The 24,485-nt window shown below is 36.0% G+C and overlaps 3 protein-coding genes across 5 annotated transcripts; 1 reads left to right on the top strand and 2 right to left on the bottom strand.

Annotated features, from left to right (window-relative positions):
- The first annotated feature begins 3,358 nt into the window (after window positions 1-3,358).
- Window positions 3,359-10,850, top strand: LOC132621256 (uncharacterized). 3 transcript variants are annotated; one of them, XR_009575473.1, is made up of 12 exons: window positions 3,359-3,589; window positions 5,016-5,208; window positions 5,315-5,400; window positions 5,665-5,749; window positions 6,068-6,146; window positions 6,274-6,410; window positions 6,519-6,605; window positions 6,817-6,920; window positions 7,507-7,637; window positions 10,077-10,187; window positions 10,352-10,426; window positions 10,511-10,850. XR_009575473.1 is itself a non-coding variant. In XM_060335446.1 (11 exons), exons 1-10 carry the CDS (start codon window positions 3,531-3,533, stop codon window positions 10,184-10,186), a joined length of 1,071 nt encoding a protein of 356 aa, XP_060191429.1. In that variant the 5' UTR covers window positions 3,359-3,530; the 3' UTR covers window position 10,187; window positions 10,352-10,850. The 3 variants fall into 3 exon arrangements, 2 of the variants coding, with proteins under 2 accessions (XP_060191429.1, XP_060191428.1); XM_060335446.1 differs by having other exon boundaries at window positions 10,352-10,850; XM_060335445.1 differs by lacking the exon at window positions 10,352-10,426 and having other exon boundaries at window positions 3,361-3,589.
- An 838-nt stretch (window positions 10,851-11,688) lies between these two features.
- Window positions 11,689-15,028, bottom strand: LOC132621257 (protein ABA DEFICIENT 4, chloroplastic-like). The gene is made up of 6 exons (XM_060335447.1): window positions 14,628-15,028; window positions 13,485-13,716; window positions 12,920-13,020; window positions 12,512-12,640; window positions 12,340-12,428; window positions 11,689-11,956 (listed from the first exon to the last, which is right to left on the bottom strand). Exons 1-6 carry the CDS (start codon window positions 14,676-14,678, stop codon window positions 11,806-11,808), a joined length of 753 nt encoding a protein of 250 aa, XP_060191430.1. The 5' UTR covers window positions 14,679-15,028; the 3' UTR covers window positions 11,689-11,805.
- A 758-nt stretch (window positions 15,029-15,786) lies between these two features.
- On the bottom strand, window positions 15,787-21,706 carry LOC132623382 (caffeoylshikimate esterase-like). The gene is made up of 8 exons (XM_060338129.1): window positions 21,273-21,706; window positions 19,225-19,254; window positions 18,307-18,430; window positions 18,066-18,212; window positions 17,611-17,741; window positions 17,389-17,526; window positions 17,013-17,111; window positions 15,787-16,221 (listed from the first exon to the last, which is right to left on the bottom strand). The coding sequence occupies exons 1-8, from the start codon at window positions 21,414-21,416 to the stop codon at window positions 16,006-16,008; spliced, it is 1,029 nt and encodes a 342-aa protein (XP_060194112.1). The 5' UTR covers window positions 21,417-21,706; the 3' UTR covers window positions 15,787-16,005.
- Between the last annotated feature and the right edge of the window lie 2,779 nt (window positions 21,707-24,485).

Raw genomic sequence — 24,485 nt, 5'->3', positions numbered from 1 at the left:
ACGCTACAAGACCTGACATAGCGTTCTCTGTTAATTTGCTAGCAAGATATAGCTCTTCTCCTACACGAAGACATTGGAACGGAGTTAAGCATATATTGCGATATCTGAAGGGAACTAGCGATATGGGTCTCTTTTATACTAACAAAGGCTATCTGTTTACATGCGGAGGTACTGCTATATCATGGCGATTCATAAAGTAGTCCATTGTTGCTACTTCTTCGAATCATGCTGAGATAATAGCTATTCATGAAGCAAGTAGAGAATGTGTGTGGTTGAGATCAGTGATACATTTCATCAGAGAAAGATGTGGCTTGAAGTGTGATACAAAAATACCCACAATATTATATGAAGATAATGCTGCTTGCATAGCTCAATTAAAAGGAGGATTTATAAAAGGAGATAGAACGAAACACATTTCACCAAAATTATTTTTCACTCATGATCTCCAGAAGAATGGTGATCTTGATGTGCAACAAATTCGTTCAAGTGACAATCCTGCAGATTTGTTCACCAAATCTTTGCCAACTTCAACTCTTGAGAAAATGATATTCAAGATTGGAATGCGAAGACTCCGACATCTGAATATTGGTCTTCGTCAGGGGGAGTGAAATACGTGTTGTACTCTTTTTTCCTTAACCAAGTTTTGTCCCATTGGGTTTTCTTGGTAAGGTTTTTAATGAGGCAACTCTCAAAGCGTATTACTAGATATGTGTACTCTTTTTCCTTCATTGAGGCTTTTTCCCACAGGATTTTTAACGATGCACATCATCTATGAACATTCAAGGGGGAGTGTTATGAAATATATTATGGATGTCCAATACACAAATATAATGCTTCTCCTCCACCATCTTAATGGTTCCTCCATTTTCCTCCACCATCTTAATGGTTCCTCCATTTTCCTCCACCATCTTAATGGTTCCTCCATTTTTTCATATATTGAATGCATATGTAGCACTATAAATAGAGGCATAAGTTTTCATATGAAATAAACTTGTAACACATTTTGGAAGAATAGTAAAAATCTCTCCTCTTTTGTCATTCTATTTCTATAGTTTTCATCCTTTAATATTGTGACTCTTTTAGCTTCATTTTATAACAAAATGTATTATATGGAGTAGTTTTTCCCCCCCTAGAAATTCAAAACAGAACAGTACAAAACCTATGTACTCCTCCACAACATAGAAATCTCAAAGTTTCTCCATTGGTCTTTAAGTAGTTGACCTAAATTTATTCATGCTGAGATATTACCTCTTTAAATGGACTAGATGGGGCAAGTTTTTGGACCCTTCCATAAAATGGGTAGACTTATTTTTTTAAAGTCACGGAGATATTTTTTGAAACTTACCAGACCCGACACACCAGAAAAAAAAATACCATGTGGCTTTAGAAAATTATGTCTATTAAAGAAAATATAGGTAGACTTTTTTTAATTAAAAAATAAATTAAATAAAATAAATTCCTTTAGTGAAAAGGGTATATTTGCACCATTTTGTAACTGCAGGGGTATATTTGCACCAATTTTGTAACGGCAGGGGTATATATGCACCACTTTTATAACGAGGGGCATATCTGCTCTAAATCGCAAAGTTTAGGGGTATATTTGTACCTTTTCCCTTTTTTAATTTATCGTTATTGTGACAAAGATTAATGTAGTTTTTGGCTGTATATTTAGGTGCCGTATGGCCATAGATATAAAAAACAAATTCACTTTTTTAAAATTTTTGAAGTTAAAGTTGGAGTTGGCTATAGTTTTTGAAATTGTAGTTTTTTGTGAAATGTAGTTGTAAAAATAGTGATTTTTTTTTGAAACACAAGTTTTTTGAGTTTTTGGTATTCCGGAATACAACTTCAAGTTGTATTCGGTATATTTATGGCCAAACGCCCAAAAGTGAAAAAAAAATCCAAAAAAAAGTGAATAATTTTTATGGCCAAATGGGACCTTAGAGCATGTTTGGATTGACTTATAAGTTGCTGAATTTTTGAGTGTTTTGCTGACCAGCTTAAAGTCATTTTGTGCTTAAAATAAGCCCAAAAAAATAATTGAGTCTATTTGGCTTAGCTTATCTAAAGCCGCTTATAAGCCAAAAAAAAAAGTTGGGCTACCCTAATTTTTCTTTTTAGCTTATAAGCTATTTGCAGCTTATAATCATTTTTTTTGCGCGGATTGCCCTTCTTTTGGGGTGGTCTTTAAATTTTGTCCCTCTTATTTGTGGTCTTTAAATTATGCCCCTCATATTGCTGGTCTTTAATTTTTGCCCTTCGCGTTGCAATCCTGAGCGTTCACGCAGAAATCATGAGATTCTGGGTTCGAACCCCCGCTCAAGCATAAATTAAAAAAAAATTGCAAGGTAAGATTTGGATCGGGTGTATGCAGGACCCAACATACACTTGTTAAGGAATTACTAAAGTTATGCTGGACCTGACATACTCATGCCTTATGGGCAGACTTGGCATAAGTATGCCGGATCCAGCATAACTTTGGTAGTTCCTTAACAAGTTTATGCCGGATCCGGCATACTTATGGGCAAATTTTTAATTAAGCCTTAATTAATAGTCTTTTTTTAGTTATGCCTTATGAGACAGACTTTTAGTTAAGACACAACTAAAAATATGCCTCATAAGACATAACTAAAAGTATGCCCATGAGGCGAAATTTTTCCTTAAGACATAACTAAAAATATGCCTTATAAGACAAAGTCTATGTCTTAAGGAAAAGTTATGCCTTATGGGGCATACGTTTAGTTATGCCTGTCCCATAAGACATAACTAGGAAAAAACTTTTAGTTAAGGCTTAACTAATAGTTTACTCATTAAAAGTTTGCCCATAAGTATACCGGATCCAGCATAAATTTGTGAAGGAATTATCAAAGTTATGCCGAACTCGGCATACTTATACCAAGTCTGCCCATAAGGCATAAGTACGCTGATCCGGCATAACTTTGGTAATTTCTTAACAATCAGACATATGAGTTGAAGTTAGGCTTGATAGTTCAAATTCAGAGTTCGAAGTTAGGAATTGCTAAACCTAACTTAGATCTAAATATTTGAAGTTCGAATTGTATAGGCAATATATCAAAACTTGATAACGTCTCGAAGAAGGCTTGATGGTTCCGACCTTTAGAATCGGATTTTCGAAATTCAGTCCTGGAAGGTTACACTGATTGTAAATCGGGTACATATTAAGAAGTTTGTAATATTCAGCTATGCCTTAACCAGTGGTCCTTCAAGAGGCTATCTGTGCAACTTGCCCCGCCAACGACAAAGTTCACATCAGAGATGGGCTTGGCCCAATTATCCAAGTCCAACAACATTGAGCCCAAATGTCCAATTGAGCAGATCGAGGCGCTAGCGAGATCAACATCGGCTTTCATGGACTCAACGAAGCAAATGAATTTTCTCCATTCTTTAATTCATCGATTCGCATTCACTTTCTTCTTCAGTTTGCATTTACCACTTAACTCAGTTTATTCTCAATCGCTTCATTGAAAGCTTAAACATAATAATAATAATAATAATAATTATTTGCAAAAATGATGTCTCCAAAGCCACTTCCAGAAAATCGAGGTTCATCTAACCCTGCTACTATGCGGTATCTTCAATATCCTTTGCAAAATACACCCATTTTTCTCTAGAATTAATACTAACTGATTGTTTTTCTAAGTCACTGCATTTTGCTTACTTTGATTTGGCATTTCCTAATACTGATTGATGCTTTATTCGTTTAAATTAATATCTGTGAGAAGTATTCCAAGTTTATGTAAATTTTACCTACTCCTAAGACTCAGGTAATTAACCCCCCTTATATATGCCTACTTTTGTTTTTGGGTTGTCGAGGGTTTACCAAAGAAATGTGCTGATTCAACGTGCAATTTACGCCTTGTATTAACTAGTTAATTATTTTTTTGAATTTTTTCACGTATTAATTTATATGTCTACGGAGGCAAACAAAATCTGGAAGCATGCATATTATAACCCTGTTTAGTGTAATTTTTATTTTTTATCTTAGAGTTATCTCCAAGTTATTTTCTAGCGTTTGGTTAGGCATAAAGATTGTAAATTTTAATACTAGTAGATGGTCGAGGTTTTGGGATGATGCATCTTTGTTTGGTAATAATAATTTTGTAGGAAAGAGCAGAAACAATGGTTACGTGTTGATAGTGGTAACCGAACTGTGAAATTTTGGTTAGGAGTGGAAATGACTTAGCCTATGACAGATGTATAATTTTCCTTAAGTACAAAATTTTGATAATTTTGGTAATCCAGCATTGCAAAATGATTTCACCAAGAAATGTTTTCTTTCATTTATGTCATACCAAAATAGGGCCATTGTTTTCATCAGCTGATTGAGTTTAAACATGCTAGAGAGTAAGTAAAAAATCTTGGAATACATCCTGCTAACAGCAGGTGGAGAATTTGGTGTTACGGTGGATCTAAAATTGTCTGAGCTGATGCTTCCACCAATATTATGTTTTCATAGATGCAACCTTTGTTTTCATAATGAACATACTGTCTTTTTATCCAGTCGTGGCTTTCCAAGATTTTTTTATGAAGGTGGTGTCGGGGCAACTTGTGCATACCTTAACTATTTATCGGATCCCACCAACACTGGTACTGATAATTCTACCACCAAAGCATATGTAAATAGGAAGAAATCACCTAGTGTTTTTGCCTCCGCTGGGATTTGGACCTAAGACCTCATGGTTCGCCTCATCGTGGCTTCCCAAGAGTTTTGCTAAGTTCATGAATGGTCAGAAGCGTTGATGGCTAATCTTGTTATACCATTAGTTTTGAGTTCTAAGATTTTAGTGAAGCAAGTTTTCCAACACTCCTATGTAAATAAGGCTATCAATTGTTGATCTTTAAATGGAAGTGGATGAAAAAGTGGATTTATCACCCTGATGAAATTTTTTTATCACTGGAAGTTTTAAGTCGTGTGTGAAGTATTGCTTGCTGTACTGTGAGGCCTGCTCCGTGTTTCCTCAGAAGCTATTACTGATATACTTGTCGCAATGTAGGCAAACACCCTTGCAGATAATCCATATTGCTGGGAACTTTATGAGAATATGGTCAGTTTACTCCATGTACCGTTATTTGTCTCAGACGGGGGCTTCAGTTGTTCTTTTTATGTTCTGCTGTCTTCTTCCATCATGCATCTGGTTTCTAGTAGCGCAAAAGCCTTGGAAGGGCAGGGCGCTTTCTAATACACAGGTCTAGTAAAGCTATCATTTTCTTCCTTTAATAACTGTCAAAAGGTAATGAAAGGTCATTTCATTATCACTTATGCTTTTTTGGCTGATAATCTTTTTTACAACAGGTAGTACCTTCAGTTGTAAATGGTGCTATAACAGCTCTTTTCTTCATCTTGTGGGGAAAGGGCCTTAAATCTTGTGGTCCTGTTCGGTAAGTTCAAGGATGAGCGATATTTTATGTCCCCTTTTTCCTGTCTTGGATTAGGTTTTTGCATTGTCCCCTTTTTCCTGTTCGGTAACTCTGGCACTAATCCTATTTGTGTACATTACATAATCACGTGGTAGGTTATTTTGGTAAAGCAACTCTTTGGCATATCATCATTATGTCTTAACCTTGTTGTCTGTCTAAATTTGCTTTCTCTTCTGTTAATTATCTAGTACCTCCACCCGCTATTAAAGATTCTTATCCAATCAGGGCCATATTAGGCGAGTATTCTGGTGCTGTTCTAGGAGTATTATCTGGGGTACTGTATGGAAGGAGGGGCCATGTTTGGAAAAAGGTGTACTTCTTGCTAAACTACTGTATTAATTTATTTGCTTTGAAATTAGAAAAAAGCCTCATACTTCCATGTGACTTAATTCTCAGATTATTGAAAGCATGAACTTGTTGAGATCATATCTTTCATACTGGACACAGTAGGAAACTTAAATTCTTCTTTTTATGATCTAGTAGCTATACGGTTATGTTCATAGCAGAAAATGAAATTAACCAATTGAGAATTCTCTTTCTTATTATAAAGAAAAGCAATTGGAAAACTTTCTACTTCACTCTGCATTTCTTGGGTGATAATTTGTTGCTATTTCCCCCTTATCATCAGGTTGGTGGACTCCTTGCAATGCTGGCATCTTTCTACTTTTTATCACAAGGATGGGCGATGGCTACATATTCTCCATTTCATATCCTTTCTATATTCAACCCTTCTTTCTAGAAAACTCATTTTATAGTAGCATTCCGTTCTTCAACTTCCTTCTCTGTTTCTCGCTATCAGACTCTTATGTAGTTACCAACTTAACAAACAATTACCATTTAGCAATGCCACTGATGATGAGACAGGGACCGTCACCGAACAGCTAGTAGGAATGAAGGAAATGCTAGTTCCCATTCTTGCTGGAATCTTGTCAGCACTTCGGAGGGTCATCGCAAGGCGGGTCTCACTTAAGGTTTGTGTAGTCCCATCAAGCTGTTTGATTCATTCCACTTTCTATCCTCTGGTACTTAAAGGAGGAAGTAAAAGCTAACCTTGAATATTTTTCATCTCACTTGCGTAGAATCAACTGAAGAGGCGACTCCATGCCATAACCCTTACTTCTGCGACGTGCTTTTTGTTTCCTGTTGCCATGTGGGACATGATTATAGTGAGTACAGTTTGATACCTTTGGTGGCTGTGCTGTGAAGAGTCTTCTGTTTTAATGTTTTCAACATAATTTAGGAACATTTGGTCCACCCTGCTCTAAGGGTGTTACGGAACCTAATTCTTTTCTTCTCTCTTTCCTCTTCTTCTTGTCTTCTTCTTCTGCTGCTTCTTTTCTTTTAAATTGCTTTCTCTCTTTGTGTGGAGATATTCAGGGATCTAACAATGTAGAGCTGCCGTTTTCTGCTTGGGCTTTTTCAAGCACCATCTTATTTGGGATGGTGTTGATATTTTACATTGATAGCATTGCAGAGGAGAGGTAACATTTTGTGATCTCTTTCTGATCCTTGTGAGACATTTTAGTTTACTAACCCTTTAACTGGTTGCTATTGCAAATACTGTAAAGGTCCTCATCTGACCTTATTAATATTTAGCGATTTTACCTGGTTTTCTGAAGATCTCTATTCGTGGAAGGAATATGATTTTTTTGTATTTTCTCCATAATTTTATCTTGGTGGTGTACGCCCATTATTGACAATTAACTGTCAGCATGGCTTCATAACTTCTTACTTTGCATGCATTTTTCCCTCTGTTCTGCCAGCATTTCATTTTTCCATCTTTACTTTTTATATCGTGGACTATTGCAAGGTAAGAACAACTATGGTCGAGTAAATGAGTTCCCACCCTGCTTGTAATTACTTTTATCGTCTTTGATGGAGCTTAAGTCAGAGACGCATATATTGCGGTCTTTGTTACGTCTTTGGGTATGTTAGATCATTTCATCAGAAGTGTTAGCTTTAGCTGTTCTGACTCCTTTGTATACTCTTTGATTTCATTTGATTTCTTCACTAGACCTGCAAGTCAACAGTCTCAGATGGAAATTCTACATTATTGCCCGTTTGTAGGTTGCATATGGTTTTCTCTTCTCCAAGGCACTTAATGGTTGCGGGAGGATGCATCATTGTCATGGAGATAGTATATAAAATGGACTTCTCGTTACTCGGTTTTCTTGTTTGTGCCGCCATCTTGGGAATTGGTATGATGCAATCTTTTCTTTTTCTTTTTTGGGGGATGGGGGTGGGTTCATCTTTTCCAATTTGTTCCTGCACAGCTGTTTCTGCATTTCTGATTGCTTTGCTAATCTAATCTGTCAAATGATGAATTGTTAGAACATAAATAAGTTCTGTAACCTCAGTTTAATCATCGGTATCTCCTAAACATGCTGAATAAATGGATAATGTTTCTGCTTATTTATCCAAAAACTGAAAAATGCCTTTGCACAAAAGAAGTTATTTGTTCTCCTTCATCGAAAAAAAGAAGAAAAAAAGAATAAGTTATTTGTTCTCTTACTGCCAGGAAGTTGAAAGGTTTGGAAATTGAAGTACTGTCAGCTGTGCTTAACAGTGATGTGAATTAGTAACTGTATAGCATCTAAATTTGTTATCCTAAAATAAAGAGTTAATTATGTCTTCTCGATCAGTATATCACCAGCTTCTGAATTCCTGCTATCTTTAAGTATGTGTTATTAATGCTTGAGAGAGTTATATTTCTTTCTACTTTTAAGAATCTAGAGGAAGGTCTGCGGTATGTGGGGCAAAAGCAGCACATTCATAGCCTATTAGGCTGCATTAATGTCACCTTGGTTCTCACTTTTGGCATTAACTTCCAACTTTGTTTTTTCTGTTTGTGTTTTCAAATTATTCTCAGTACTTTCAAAGGTGATTTAAAGTCTTTTAGCTTGGACATCAGTAAAAAATTTCTCTTTGAATGGCAACATGGCTATCACTCTGTCCCCACTAGGGCTGGTCTTTGTTATTAGTGATTGGAAAATAACTAACCATGAAAACTTCAGATGACTGCTGAAAAGTATTGTCATATCTTTTGCTTAAACTTGAGTTTGAAGAATTGGAATGGCAAGAGGTCTCTGATGTTGGATTTTTTGGAGATACATATTCACAATTAAGGTTGTTGGCTTCTGTTGTTATCTAGCTTGTATTATCTACTCTTGCCAACACCGTCTTGCCTCTTTTGGAGTGAATTAATGCAATTTCATTATAAAAGTTTGGCAGTATTACTACAAATAGAAGGATCTGAGAGATGGCTCGGATTATTAATATAGGAAGGGATGACGGGGATCTAGTGTATTATGGCGTAGGGTCACTTTTACTTATTACTCAAAATGCTGACTTGGTGTTCCAGTATTGACTAACTTAAATTTGGTGTTCTGTGGATGAAGAATCTAAAATTTGAATTCATGACTAGTCATCTTTCCCTTCAATGGGTATAAGGGGCTACATATCACTAACTCTGCCGACAATCTCAAGGTCAAACATATCTACCAACAGAATCGATGCTGGGGAAACTACGTGCAGTTGTAACTTTAAGATGAAGCAAAGGTGTTAGATATTCTTTAAACTAGAGGGCAGGTCCAAGTAACTCGCTCGATTTTATATGATAATGAAATATCACAGTAACTGGAAGAAAAAATAGTAATTTAACCAAAAAGTTAAACTAAGATACAGTTAAGAAGCATTGTTTTAAATTCAAGTTCTTAGTGACATCTCACGCAATCAAAAGAAAGATCCATGCAGACTATTGTAATGTTAGAGTTCACAAGCTGGACTGACTATAAGCACTTGCAAAGGCTTGTAAGTGGACACCCGAGAGTTCAGGATGGAGTTATTAACTGCATTTAATATGTCTATCCTAGAGTTGCTCTCCAACTCAGATGTGTGAGATATTCCATCCCAATATCGCTTCTCAAAAAGTGCATCGACTTGGCATTGAAATTGAGTTTGACCTCCTTATCAAAAAATAAAAGTTTGACCTAACTATGATAACAACAACAACAACCCAGTGAAATCCCACATCGTGGGGTCTGGGGAGGGTAGAGTGTACGCAGACCTTACTCCTACCTAACTATGATAACATGTTCATTATTTAATCTCTTCTAATTTGTTTCTCATTATGAATTACTTTACCTTATCAAAAACAACAACAACAACAACATACCCAGTGTAACACTGTAATCCCACAAAAGTGGGGTCTGGCGAGGGTAATGTGTATGCAGACCTTACCTCTACCTTGGGAGGTTAGAGAGGCTGTTTCCAGCTGTTACCTTATCAAAAAAAAAAAAATAATTGTTTGTCATAATGTATTTACTCAAAATCTTCTCTAGGGACTAGGGTGATAGTTTTTGCTCACAGGAATGAGTATGACATAGAGTCATTGGAGAAAAATTTGAAGAATTCAAGTGGATTAATCATTTTTTTTTTTTTATGTCGAGATGTTCAGTCAAACCTGCAATACTTTTTTTTGAGAAACTGGTACTGTAACCTGCAATACTTTTTGTTGCTTTTATAGTCACCATCAGTCATAAATTCTTTCGTCGAATCAACATATGGTATTGCATGATATTTACTTTACCTCATTCATTAATTGAGTAGTTAGTTGATCTCATTTCTTAATTTTGTAGGCATATATGAAGCTACGTCCTTGGATCGTTCTAGGAGAGATTCTTTCCAAGGCTCAAGCTCCAATGGCATCTTGGACGATCAACCTGAAATGTCTCCACTTCCTACTTGATGTGAGCAACCATTTCTCAAAGAATTTAGTTAATTTATTTTCGCCTTTGTTCAGCTATTGCCATATCTCTTCCTAAAAGATGGTCACAAGGATCTGGTTTTGGATAAGTTAATGTGGTCTGGATTCTTAGCCAATGAAGTTAAAGAAAATTTTCTTGACTTGCAGCACATGTTTGTTAAGCTACAGAATTTATAATCAAAAAGATGTTCTGATGGCTTCGCCTCGTTGAGTATCATAAGGGTAGTAAGCACTAGTGAGATTCAATTCTTGGTCACGAGAGTACTGGTGCTTCCTTATGAACTTTCATTGTTTTTGTTTGTCCAGGTGCAATATCATTCATACTTTTGACTCTGACAAGAGATGCAAATGAGGAGAACATGTTTTCTAGTATACTCCTCATTATGTCATGGTAATTGGCCTGAAACTATTTACAAAGTCAGTGCTTTCCATGTTACGCCCAAACATCGAGTGCCTGGAGTCGTGGAAAGCACCTCAGGAATATATATATAAAAATGTTCTGTGCCCGTTCCCATTGATGGTTGCCATGTTGCATCTACATTGAATTTGTGTTATGATTTGATTATTTGACCAACAGGGTTAGCGAAATATTTGTACAAACAGTATATGTACCTTCCCATATTTTATGGACTTCAATTTTTTTTCTTCTCCAGCAGTTTTTGATTATTTTGAATGAAAAAATGAGGACAACAAGGTAGTGAGCATGAGTATGAACCCAGGAGGAGACCCAAGCAATTCTTCAGCGGCCACAAAGAGCACTCTCTACTTTTATGATTATGAAGAGTTACTTCTATTCACGGATATTATATAACAATTTTCAACTTTCAGATCACTTGAATTAATTATAGGTAACAATTATAGCAAATATGAGTTAGTAACATGCAAAACACAGTAGATGTCCTGTTACCACAGGTAAAATTGCACCAATGCTGTAAAAGAGTTGTTTCTCAATGACATTTCACACTGCAGTGTATGTAGTTCAAATCTTTTCTGGAAATGCAGAAAAACTCTAGCTGATAAGTGACGCAACTCAGACTTTGGATCCCAGCAACTACAAATTATTGATGGCCAATCCATAAAGGTCCTCCTATGGCTCCTTCTCTGTCACACAGTTCTTCGTTATAACTTTTTTGTTGAGTGTTTAACCAAACTCATTTTCTTTTTACTTTCAGTTCTATGTTTTTCTTCTATCTGAATTTCTCCGCACAAATTTCAAGTAAGTTGAATCCATATAAATGCAGCAAACATTTTGCACTGATAAAACACAGAAATACTGTAATGAGTATTGCGTGAGAGAAGTTATAGATGCAAAATCATCGCCATTTCAGAAAATGAAGACGACATGGATAGGTAACCTTTACGAGATGTGAAGTTCTTATCTTGAATCCTATATGTTGTTGGATGAGAGAAGAAATGGTTTTCTCATAGGAGGGAGACTCGAGAAAGAAATTCTGATATTCCACCTTCTGAAAAAAAAATTTAGATTTGCTGAAAAGTAAGTCGATTTCAATTGCTTCAAGCAATTTTGGGTTCTAGACATACAATTACACTTTGTTCACAGTTACATTAGCCAAAATCAGGCAAAAATGGTTAAATTTCTCTTAGTGAGTTCTAGGCTCTGCTCTTTCTACACTACTTAGTACAGCTTTGGTGAGGAGATGAATAACAATTCCAATGGGGCAAAATAGCAAGCAAAAGGAAACAGAATGGCGCGTTTCAATATCATTTTGCAAACCGTCATGATAAACCTGCCTGTTTCAAATAAAAAGCAGCATTAGAATAGTTTAACAAGATACTGATCACACAAACACACTGTTTTGAAAATGAGCTGAGAAATGACCAAGACAATACGAGGAGACAACAACCCATTCCACAACTAATGTGGGATAACCAAATCCCCTTCGCTTCAGATTGTACACGTGGAGCCTGGATAATATAATATGATCAAGAATAAGGACAACTCTCTGATACCATATTAAAAAGGATGGACCTACCAACTCAACCCCAGACACTAGTTTATAAGGTAATGATTGCCCAATATAAGGAACAATGCCCATTTCCTCAACCAAGTCGGACAATCAAGTGTGAGACAGAAAGAGCGAGAGAGAGAGAGAGAGAGAGAGAGAGAGAGAGACCTTGCAGCAAAAAGATCTACAGCCAATAGGTGAATCCAAGCAGATGCTAATGTCATCTCATTGGAGAACATCTTTGCTATACCAGGCAGCTGAACAGAATGAAATCTCAACAATCCAAATCACAGAATCAGCACAAGATTTTAACTATCATTTGTTAAGCACAAGAACAAACCTCCGGAAGCCAGTATTTACTAGCAAACATCAGCCGAATTGTATCTGGTGTCCAAGAGAGGTACAACAAATATGCGTACAGAAGTCCGAGCACAACATACGGTATGGTGCTTCCCATCAATTTTCTGGTCTGCATTAATTATTTAATTATGCCCTATTACAATATATCTTGCAAAGGCCCAAAAATGTATCTTGCAAAAAGATGACAAATCAATGCAACTGCAATCATGCCCCATTAGTTCTACTTTCGTGCAGGACATAAGGAGTGAGAACTTCGCAAGTATAACTTTTTATGTTTTTCAATTTAAAAAATAGACAAGAGCTTTTAAGCTGATAATATAACCAGAGAGCTTACTCTCTAGAAAATGAAAAAAAATAGAATATTGCTTACAGAACTGAGATAACTTACAAGTTCAGCTTTAGGTGCTGCAACCATGAGGGTGTAAAATGGAAGAACGGCTGCTGTTCCTAGCGTAAAGACACTACTAGCTATTTGCGAACTAGGCAACCCTGTAAAAATAAGACATCAGTTGTTCCAAACGTCCAAATAGTGATATCAGAACATGCCTGAAATGTCCGATTCAATATCTGTGACATCCATAATATAAAAACGGAAAAAGGTTATGACAATTAATCCCATCAACCATACTCAGAAGCTACAAACCAAAAGCTATTACACCTTTGCCACGCTTCCTGATACGTAAAAAAGTAGGTTGGTTTTGTGTAGCTGATGTTATTTTCTTTATCATGTTTCAAAACTATTTCTATTAACAGATGTGTTGGTAGAAAGGTGTCATAAACTCCTAAAGCGCATCATTATGTGATGACTGTTAATTAAGATGAATAACCAACCAGATTTCAGACATCAAATAGCTGCTTCCCAAGAATTTTCTAAAAAAAGAGAGTAGCAAAACACGAATTGAGATCTAAAGATAAATGATAAAGACTAAAGAAGCAGGTGAGGAAAAGATTACATATAGCAGACACCCTGTGACTTCTTCTTTGTAGAAGATTTTGGAGTTTAGGCTGACATATTACTCTTGATCCTCCGAGGAAACTCCACCCATTGCCATGCTTGGTTCCTCGTTTCCGAACTTGTTGACTTAAAATGTCAGGGGTTATTCTTTTGAGTGCAGAGGATGCAGGTTCATTCCTCCTGATATTACTTAGGATATTTGATGTTAAAGCAGGTGCCCAGCGGTCTGTCTACAACAAGTAGTAAACATTGATTATCTAATAGTATAATCGTTTAGCACGGTTGGCATTTCATTGTAGCTTTTTTCTTTTTTTTCTTTTTCAACTTGCTGTCTGTAGTGAGTAGGAAAGCCTCATTTCTTTCTTTGTTTCCATCACCAAGTATAGATAAATTCTTCGGAAGATGTGTTGAGCCCCAAGTCTATGCACACACAAGAGTTGAACAGTACCAGATTGGTCAATTCACTTAGCCTCCAAACACTAGCACTTCATTCTTCAGAGGTTTTTTCTTCACAAACACCCCCATTCCCACCAGGGGTGGATGCAACTTTAAGTTACTGAGTTCATATGAGCCTAGTACTTTTGAGTTTTGACGTAGAACACAAATTCGTTAAAATTGCAACAAATAGTAGATATGAACCTATTATATCATGAACCCATAATTTTAAAAATAAAATATGTTCAATGGTGGAATCTTAAAGATTGAACCCGTAGTGCTTAAATCCTGGATGCACCTTTAATCCCCAACCCGTTTTCTCTTGCCCCCTAATACCAAAATTATCTTCAGATGATAGAAATGTTCATGTAATCTCTGGTTCTGATTGCTTATTAGCTCAAGACTATCTACCTGAAATCTTCACTAACATTTTAACTGCTCTCAAATGTGAAAAGTTCATTTTCATTGTAGTCATATTGCACTGGAGCAACTTCAGATCTAACCAAACAGTACTACTAGTAAATAGTGTGTCTCAGAATAACATATAGACCAGGTATTTACATTCAATTGGGGAAGCTTCCAATTAAGACACTTTGAGAGCAATACACACCAATTTACCTATCCAAATGAAGATTTTTTGTTTATAGAGAAGATATATTACAAGCTATCAAAACAGAGTAAGATATGGAAAGCAGAAAGGGCATACCTTAAGTGAGAATTGGGAGTGACAAAAGCATGTAGAAGAAGACAAGGCCATGGTTGCTGGGTATGGGAATTGAACAAGAAGAAGAAGAATTAAAACATAACGGCCACCTCATTCGATGTAGAAATACAAGTTAAAGATAATTCAAGTAATGAGACCTTAATTTTATTTAGCAGGGGGGGAAACAAGACTATCTTTTTGAAAAAGAGAGTGTGTGTTTGAATAAAGAAAGAAATGGGGTCTAAATTGGTCATGTCCAGTTCTCTGAAATCTACTCTTACATGGTGAAAAGTGGCAAGTTCAAATCTAACTGGATTTCACCAAATCCAAACACACAACTCCCTTTGACAGAAAGTTGTCCAACTCCTTCTGTCCCAATTAGTTGAAATTTCTAAAGTCAAACGAATTTCTTTTGACTAAAATTTCTTATAAGTCTTTTAAATAATTTAAATTATTAATTATTATAATTTATAATTTTTTATGTAATTTTAAAATACATAAATTTATTTCAAGAAATTTAAAGAATTTTCATGTCCGAATTCATTAAATTTGAACCGTAACACATAAATTGGGATAGAGTGCACATGCAGAAGTTGTTGTTTTGTCGGAGCAGTTGTCTGGTCGTACTAAAGGGTCATTCCTCTATTTCTATTGGCTTATTTTCTACTAAGAGGATATGAAAATGAAAGCAACACGAATACGACAGAAAGTATCCGCTTTTTAAAATGTAATTGCAAAATTTCAGAATTTGAATTTTTTAAACTGATTTGATCTTTCATATTAGTATTCAAATTAAGTCGCAGTAATTTTTTGTTTATTTCTTTTTCGGTTTAAAAATCAAGCCGGGGGGATTATTATTCCTTTGTCCGAACCAAACACATGAAAAGGGACTTTTTAGAACTAACTAATATTTTCTCCCTTTTACTTTTTTCAAAAATAATTAATCCATTAAATGTCCACTTATATGGCATGAGTTTTACAAGAGAAAAATAAAATAAACCAATAAAGAAGACAAATGTGGACCATTTACAAGGACACACTGTGGATTACATAATCCTGGATTTTCCATTCCATTCGTCAAACTTCTGACAAGCTTATCCTGCTTCTTTCTCTGGATTATCCTTTTCCCTAAGCTTGGTAAAATGTAGGGAAAATAAAATGATAAATAAAGCCAGAATGACTGCATTGCTTTCTGTTTCATGTACAACTCAAAACAAAGGACCTTGCCAAAGCTAAGGAGGAATAAGGAGGGTCATAGCCCTTAATCTTTAAATCACATAAAAGGCAATGCAAATCTTACAAGATAAATTAGCTATACTTGCTTTCAGCTCTCCCCCTTCCCCCCTCCTAAACATCGAAAACACGAAAAGGGCAGAAACGGCTAGGAGATGGTATGCTCATCCAGCCATGAAATAATATCACCAAAAACTCGAAGTATCATTTCATCCGGCTCACCCTCGAGCAAGGCATGATAAGCTTCCTCATAAAGGAACAATTTCTTGTCCGAACTAATAGACCTCTCATGCAGTGCTTTGCTGACTGATGGATCGGTTACTATATCATTCTTTCCGTGCAAGATTAACAATGGCAGAGAGACCTGTAAATAATACCATTATCAATATGTAGATTACATTTTGATATACAAAGATTACAAAGGAAAATTGCACGAAATTTGGAAATTTGATCATGCTTGTTTATTACCAAGACCCTGGCAGAAGGAGCAGTATAAATGAAGTTATAAAACACATATGTTTCAATTTTTACTATTAAAAGCACTGGCTTATTGTAGAAACATATACATTTTTATTGTGCAGTTGCAGAGTAACAGAGACTTCAAATTCACTGCTCCAATTCACCTTGACACAGGCACTAACAATCACCATTAGGAAAGAAAGTTTACAAAAGTTTACAATCAACTATGTAACCAAGAAACTCAACTAAGCTTTGATTCTCTATTAATAAGAGGCACAAAAAGGAGTTAAAATGAGGCATTTGACACCCTTTTGGGAAGGATTAGCACAAGTTAATGTTCCGGTGAGTACACTCTTGCTCTTTTTACTCATCCCTTCCCATCCGAAGTACTCTTTTTTTTCTCTTGCAGAAAGAGAAGTTCTGCAAGTTAATCACAGTTATGGACCGCTGTCGGCAATGAGTACAAGTGTTTCCTAAACTACAAGAGCAAAAGATGATACAACAGCTAGAATGAATTATAAAGTCGAAAAAACAGTTTCAATATCAAGAAACAATTGGAACCTCATAATATAGAAACACAGGACGACCATGGAGCAACTCCATAAATGCAAAAGATTCAGATATCAACTTTTAAGCAGTTAACAAAGTGATGAAATTTTACGCTAATTCAAATAAATGTTGAAACACCTGACAGACCTTTTCCAGTAGTCTCTCTATCTCTTTTGTGGCATTCAGTAACTCCAGGGCGGTCTGTAAACGGGGTTTATGTTTGTAAGAGATGATATTATAGGCCATCTGCACACAGAAGAAACAGATTGCATCTTATATGAGAGACTGGGCAAAGTACATACATGTTCAAGTAGGTGTGTTTGTGTGTGCATGTCATTATTATTTCCAATATTCCATACGATATTCCTACTAGAAGCTATTGAATATCACTTAATGAATAATGAGATAGGTAATGAGGCATTCAAGGCACAAGCACTATAAGCCTCTGACCATCACTTTCCTAATCTCCTAAAAACCTATCATCTTCTAAGCTGATTTATTACAGAAACAAAGAAATACGTACCATTTCTCTCTTCTTTTCATCTCTGACTGCCAACTCCCCCAAATCCTGCGTTGGAACTAGCTTCTGTGTTGGAAGAAACTTTGTGACGCCAATTAAAATTTGTATCACTAACCATGGTGGAACCATGTTATCTGCAATCTATATGACAAACCAGTAATCACTCTATATGAATCAGAGACCAGAAGCGTCAGTAAGAATTGAGAAACGTTTCCAGAGATATACTTTGCACATAGGTGCAACAAGAACAGCACCATTCCAAGCATTAGGTTGCTTCTGGTGCACCTTTAAAGCTATTGCTCCACCCATGGATTCCCCAAATAGGAAGCTTGGTAGATTGCGGAACTCTGGATTTTCTGCAACCACTATTAACTATTAACATTTTCTCCAGTAGAGTGTCAAGAAGAACAAGAAAAATGCTATGACATTCAATGCCAAGTCATCATGTTCAGGTTTTTCTTGCTTGATGCTAGTCAGATACCAACATTTGCACGGTCAGCTACTATCAGTATCAGCTGAGCTATCTGCTCTATCGACAAACAAGGAAATGAAAATGTACGTTCATATGATTTACCCCTTCACATGTAAATTAATTTGAATCCAATTTCTGCATATTATTAGTGTTGAACCTCTCAGAAAAATCCATTTAATGATGAAGTAGGTTATCAATTGAGTCATACCTTTAACTTTTGAGTAATGCTCAATGACATCGTCAACCAGCTTGTCAAAACTTGGTATATAACCATGAAGACCTTCCGAAAGACCAAATCCTGGGTAATCCATCGCAACTACTCCATAACCGAAAGATGCTAATTTCCTTGCGATGCCTACAGATAAGGACAGTTTTTACAATTAGTTTCCTTTTGAGGAAAGAAAAGATTAACTTGTCTAAGACTTCAAATGCTTTTGCAAGTGACAAACCTTCAGCTAAAAAAGTGCATGTATCCCCATAACCATGACAAAAGTAGATAACAGCTTTGGTATGTGTCTCTGGAAGCCAACTTTTGGAGAAGATTTCTAGCCCTCGAGAATTAACCTCATAAGACTGTGCCATGGAATGTCGAAAAATTATACAATGTAAATCTCATCAATATTATGGCTATAACATCCAAATGCCAATAACTTGTACGCTAAATTAGACTCTTCTCGCTTTGTCTTAGTACAAGCAAAGGGAAAAGCACTAATTCTCAAAGCATCGTTGAGGGACCAAGTCATCTTTCTCAAACTAACCCCTTTGTAACGTGCAAGAAATTTAATGAATATGATATATAAGAATATTTACATTACTGAAAATATGTAATAAATTTTGGAGCTTATAATATTATAACCAAGCATTTACATTCCTGATAATATGTAATAAATTGTGGAGCTTATAATATTATAACCAAGCATTTCACCTCCCAATACAAGTACGAAACTGTCTCATAATCAAAATAGAAGGTTGAAAGTTAAATAAGGAAATGAAGGTTGAAAGTTAAATAAGGAAACTAAGTCCCAATTTAATTCTTCTTATGGAATCCTATCATTCCTACGGTAAATCCCAATTCATCAAATAAGAAGAAAAGCAAATAGCATTTACTAAAACTGCAGAGCCAATACAAATTTGCATTAGCCCCACCTGTTTTTGATTCTATTTATTTATTTATTTATTTATTTTTGTGAGCTATTAAAATCATTAGTCATTTGAAAAGGAAAAGTAGGAAGAAGCCATAACTTGCTGCACTACAAAGTACAGAACAAGCTAACAACATTGACGGTTTAGCAAGGAAAATTAGGCAATACGGCATCAACATGTTTCCAACAACATTAGAAAAGAGGAAATATTGGCACAAGCTTTACCTCCTCCATCTTCAATCCAGCATGTGGCACCTGGTGCAAAGATAGAAGGAGCAATCATTAAAAAATCAGTAAGAAATACGTTACTTCCACGTAGGGTATCATGCCCATTTGGGCACATTTCTCCATTACAGTAGACAACAAAAGGTAAAATATGAATGCAAGTCTGAACTGTCAACACTTCCAAAAGCTGTAACAATCTTTCCGAAGACAACATAACAAGCTTACGGTAGCAGGTACGTTTGCAAAGTTGACGCGCATAAAACTTATTTCCATGTAGAATATCACGCCCGTTTGGGCACATCTCCATTACAGTAGACGACAAAGGTAAAATATTTATACAAGTCTCAACTGTCAACGCTTCCAAAAGCTATAACAATCTTTATGAAGACGACATAACAAGATTACAATAGAAGGAACATTTGCAAGATGACGTACATAAAACAATTTTAATCGGACAAATGCATACTTTACGAGAATATAGACAAATGTCCCTTCACCTTTTCAGGAACCGTATGATGATTGACGAGCAGAATTAATAGCTATCCAATCTGATGGATGGAAAAAGCCAATTTTGTTACCGGTCTTTTCAGTTACTTAAAGCGACAAATAAGTTTCCGCCTGGATTTAGGGAAAATGTGCCATTAATGTATTGACAACTAATTGACAAAAAGGGAATTATCAATCTTGAAATGCCCTTGAACTGCTAACAGTTGTCCAAAGTGAATTCACACGTGATAGTGAACTTGTTAAATCTCTTCCATCGAGATGATCTACTAGAAATAACTCCCCGCTGAATAAGCAAATCCACAAAAGTTATGGATACTGTTATTAGTACTCCAACTGCACTATTGTTAAATCCGCCAGCAGATTACATGAGGCGTGTGTGCAGTATGGAGCCTGAAAGCATTTTCGTCCAAATATGTTTTCCTTATTGTTCACTTATCTTGAATTCTGGAAAAAAAATTCTCCGCACATTATTTTCCAATAAAAGAGTGGAAATGACTTCACGTGCTTATTGGCGGAAGTAATTTTCCTTTACATATATCCTAGATCTTACTCCATGTCACTTACTTCGATTAACGGTTTTCCCTATCAACCTTTAATACTAGAAATTATGTCAAAACACTATTCTCATACCTTATCCAACACCTTGCAAAATTACCATATGTCACCAAAAACTTTGTTCCACCTTGGAAAATGATTTTAAAAGATTTTTCAGGGTAAAATAATTCACGGCATAAAACTCCATGCCAAACGCACCTTAAAGGTAGAATAAAGGGCAGCCCGGTGCACTAAGCTCCCACTATGCGCGGGGTCCGGGGAAGAGCCGGACCACAAGGGTCTATTGTACGCAGCCTTAACTTGCATTTCTACAAGAGCCTGTTTCCACGGCTCGAACCCGTGACCTCCTGGTCACATGGCAGCAAATACCAGTTACGCCAAGGCTCCACCTTAAAGGTAGAATGTTAAATAATATTTGCAGTCTATTGAGCAAGAACCATTTTATTTATTTAGTCCCACGCAAATACTTCAGTCCCTTAGCAGTTCTGCAGTTTGCACCATATACAAAACTATTGGGGTTTGCCCTGATTTTCTACCATAATTAGAATTAATTTTCTTGGTGGAAAAGGATTTCTCCATATTTATCCTTTCTTGGAGGAGAAGTATACATTGATGATTTTTCCTTCTCAAACAACCACACAATAGCATCCACAATGTAGTTATTAGAAGAGTCTTATTTACGGGGAGATTAGTTCTCCATAGTTTATATTTTCTATTATATTAGTTTCTCATATGTAGGTCAATTGACCAAACCATTTTGAAATATAATGCTTCTTTTAGTATAGTTCTCTTTGTTGTTTATCGTCATTCAAGATTTGTAATTGTTAGATTCCGCATGGCGCCTTATTATTTCGATCCCAACAAAAACCTCATGGAGAAAACATGAATATCAATCAGTTATATGCAGCAAAACTCAAACTTTGAAGCTAAAATTCTACATCTTTTTTCTCTTGTATTAACAATGACAAAGCAAGATCAAGACATACCTTGAATAAGATATGATCAATTGAAAGCTGAATATCCTTAAATGCCTCCCTAGCACGACGCCTGGCCTCCACGTTGTCCATATTTGCATCTAATATCTTCTGCAACTCCTCACTTATACCTGGAAATTTCACCTGATTCCCCATTACAAAGCTCTCTCACTCCCCACTCAAATGGCCCTTCTGCTCCCCCCCCAAAAAAAAAAAAAAGAATTGGCAGAAAGAAACTGAATAAACGGGGGAAGAATTTTTAATGCACATAGAATCTGATCAGTGGCCTTTATAAAGCTTTCATGGGTTCATGGCTAAGATATTACTACAATACAGTAGTCAATTCAACACAATGTATCATGTAACAAACTTCTGGAAGGTGTAAAATTTAGAAAAAAAAAGAGAAGTATTAGGATATACTACAACTTTGACGAGAATTATCCCCCCCCCCCCCCCGCCCCCCGCCTCCCCCCCCAAAAAAAAAAAAACTTTGACGAGAAAATGTTTGAAGGGTGTGGGATCAGATGTCTTTTCTTTATTTCTTGTTTACTTTTCAGCCCATGTGATTAGTAAACAGATTAAGAAAATTAAAAGTGATTGGTCGCACATCAGGTTGATATTTGATGTCCCTTTGATTAAAGAATCGTAGTATTAAAGTACTAAAAGAACATTACTCCAATTGGCATATATAATCTTAACAATTAAGCATGCGCGTTGTCACTATTCTAGTGTGTTTTGACCAATTCAGAGGTTGGCGAAGGATAGGGAGTCTAAGATCAGGCATGCCTGGGCTTAATATAGGATAGGATTCGCCCACTAATTGATGAATAGAATTTCTTTAACTTAATCAAAGATCTCAGAATTTAATTTTAACAATATAATATTTTTGATAGAGAGAGCTTCTCTTGAACAGGAATTAACCGAGACTCCAAAGAAAATAAAAGACTTCACCCGATAGGAATTAATTATTAATTAAATGATCCTATATAAAATATAACAAATCACTTATGTGTTATGTCAGAATCGCTCATGTATACAGAGGGTCGTATACATTTATTCATTTTTGTAAAGACCCTTTTAACTAATTTCCTCATTAATTGAGACTCCAAGATGAAAACGTATAAATATATATATATATATAGGAAAAGGATACCTTCTTTGACCAGATAAACCAAAATCTTGACTATTAGAAGAAATGAAAAAAAAAAAAAACTCTCATATAATTAGTAAAATTGTAATTGGCTTTTTCTAAAAATTAGCAATACAAGATTATCATAAAGAGGAATATATAGAATACAGAAATAAAAAATTTACTCACATCCAATAATAAAATTAAATTAAGAAATATATACTGTATTTCACTATTCTTACATATTTTAATCAAATATTAAAATATCGTAATTAATTTGAAATCCATAACAAAAGATTGCTTATCAACTCACGAAACTTCCAAAAGAAAAATTCCAATCAGAACCATAATTTTTTTTCCATTATTTAATACTATAATCATAGAACGTTGATATTTAATTATTTAATTAATGTTGATTCCTAAAATTATAGTAGTATTTATAATTAATTAATGAAGATTTTTTTTTCTTAGAAGGACCTTAATCCTAGGCAAGCATATTTAGAGCCTGTTTGGCCTAGAGATTTTGAGGCCAAAAATATTTTTTTGGAAAAAAATATATACTTTTTTTGGGATATTTGAGGTGCTTGGCCAATTAGTAAAGCTGCTTTTAAGCAGAAGCAGAAGCAATTTTTCTGCGGTTGGAGAGAAGCAATTTTTCTGCTTCTCGAAAAGAGCAAAAGCAAAAAATAATTTTTTGTCATGATCCAGCCCCGTGGGCCGTGACTAGTGCCCGAGCTGGACACCCATACACTCCCACTTACCAGAACCGGCATACAAATGGCAAATCCAGATTCGGCGTACACTGACTTATATAGATACAAAGATTAGATATCGTCTTAAGCGGTCACATATAACAAATATATCACACAGAAGCCAGCAAGGCTGTCGTAAAACATATCGCCCAAAACATATACATACATACAGGCCGTTAAGGCTGTCATAGCAAATGGAACCGCTTAGACGCAAGCCACACAGACATAACTGAACCATAACGACCCATGACCCACACACACATGTCTACAGGCCTCTAACAAAGACAACAGAATCATATGACGGGACAGGGCCCCGCCGTACCCCTGAATATATACATACATATATACAACGGAAGAGTCTGTACCAAAATGTAGGCTCCAGAACAAGGGAGCACTCCAGAGCAGCAGATTAGATGGCCTAAGCTGTCGGGTCACTCACGTGAACGTCTGTACCTGCGGGCATGAAACGCAGCCCCCGAAGAAAGAGGGGGTCAATACGAAATATGTACGGAGCATGTAAAGCATGGAACATAATAACTAGGATCATGACTGAAATAAGGAATATGGAAAATGAATACAAATCAGTATACCAAAATGCTTACTTTTGAAACACAAATGATGCATATCAAAATCATGCATAGGGCACAGGAACATGGTCGCCACTCCTGTCTTTGGCGCCATAACACATCATACATCCAGAAGATTTCATATCTCCGTAACATCTCCGTAACACATAACACATCATAACATATACACGGTACCCGACCCTTTAGCAAGGGACCCCGGAAACCGGACACATCATACTCCAGAACATATACACGGTACCCGGGAACCGGACACATCATACTCCGGAATTTATATATATGGAACCCGACCCTCAAGCAAGGGACTCGGTGAACCATACGCACGATACATACCGGCCCGGGACTCGGTGAAAGAGGTAATGACACATGCACGAGCAGAGTAGTGAGAAACTATATGCATATCAAATAAATTTTAAGACTCGATGGGTACGTACACAAATCGACACTTGAGAGTCATAAACATGTTTTAAGTCAATCCGAGTTAGTATGAAAAAGTTATGGACGTTTTAGTACAGAACCTTCTACGAACGTTTCAGAAGCCATTTTTGGAAAATCAAAGCAACAATCATGTTAGGTACCTTTCGAATATCGTTACGGATCAAATCAAATAGAGCTTTTGGAACCATATGTACGTATCAAAATATATCAAAGACTCAATGGAATAATCAAACGTACTATCATTTGAAAATCAAGACATTAGTCATATCAATTATCTCTTGAATGCCATTCGGAAACATATCAAATAGATCTTCGGACATCA

This window comes from Lycium barbarum, chromosome 12, assembly GCF_019175385.1.
Source record: "Lycium barbarum isolate Lr01 chromosome 12, ASM1917538v2, whole genome shotgun sequence".
Taxonomy (NCBI): domain Eukaryota; kingdom Viridiplantae; phylum Streptophyta; class Magnoliopsida; order Solanales; family Solanaceae; genus Lycium; species Lycium barbarum.
This window is presented reverse-complemented; position numbering and strand designations above follow the sequence as displayed.

Coding starts and splice junctions, on each gene's coding strand:
- LOC132621256 (XM_060335446.1), top strand. CDS start 3,531: ATGATGTCTCCAAAGCCACTTCCAGAAAATCGAGGTTCATCTAACCCT. Junction 5,401..5,664: donor AAATCTTGTGGTCCTGTTCG/GTAAGTTCAAGG, acceptor TTATCCAATCAG/GGCCATATTAGGCGAGTATT. Junction 6,411..6,518: donor CAAGGCGGGTCTCACTTAAG/GTTTGTGTAGTC, acceptor TCACTTGCGTAG/AATCAACTGAAGAGGCGACT.
- LOC132621257 (XM_060335447.1), bottom strand. CDS start 14,678: ATGGCCTTGTCTTCTTCTACATGCTTTTGTCACTCCCAATTCTCACTT. Junction 12,641..12,919: donor CAGCACCTAAAGCTGAACTT/GTAAGTTATCTC, acceptor TAATTAATGCAG/ACCAGAAAATTGATGGGAAG. Junction 12,429..12,511: donor GTAAATACTGGCTTCCGGAG/GTTTGTTCTTGT, acceptor CATTCTGTTCAG/CTGCCTGGTATAGCAAAGAT.
- LOC132623382 (XM_060338129.1), bottom strand. CDS start 21,416: ATGGGGAATCAGGTGAAATTTCCAGGTATAAGTGAGGAGTTGCAGAAG. Junction 17,527..17,610: donor TTGTTGCACCTATGTGCAAA/GTATATCTCTGG, acceptor TTTGTCATATAG/ATTGCAGATAACATGGTTCC. Junction 16,222..17,012: donor TAGAGAGACTACTGGAAAAG/GTCTGTCAGGTG, acceptor TATTATTTACAG/GTCTCTCTGCCATTGTTAAT.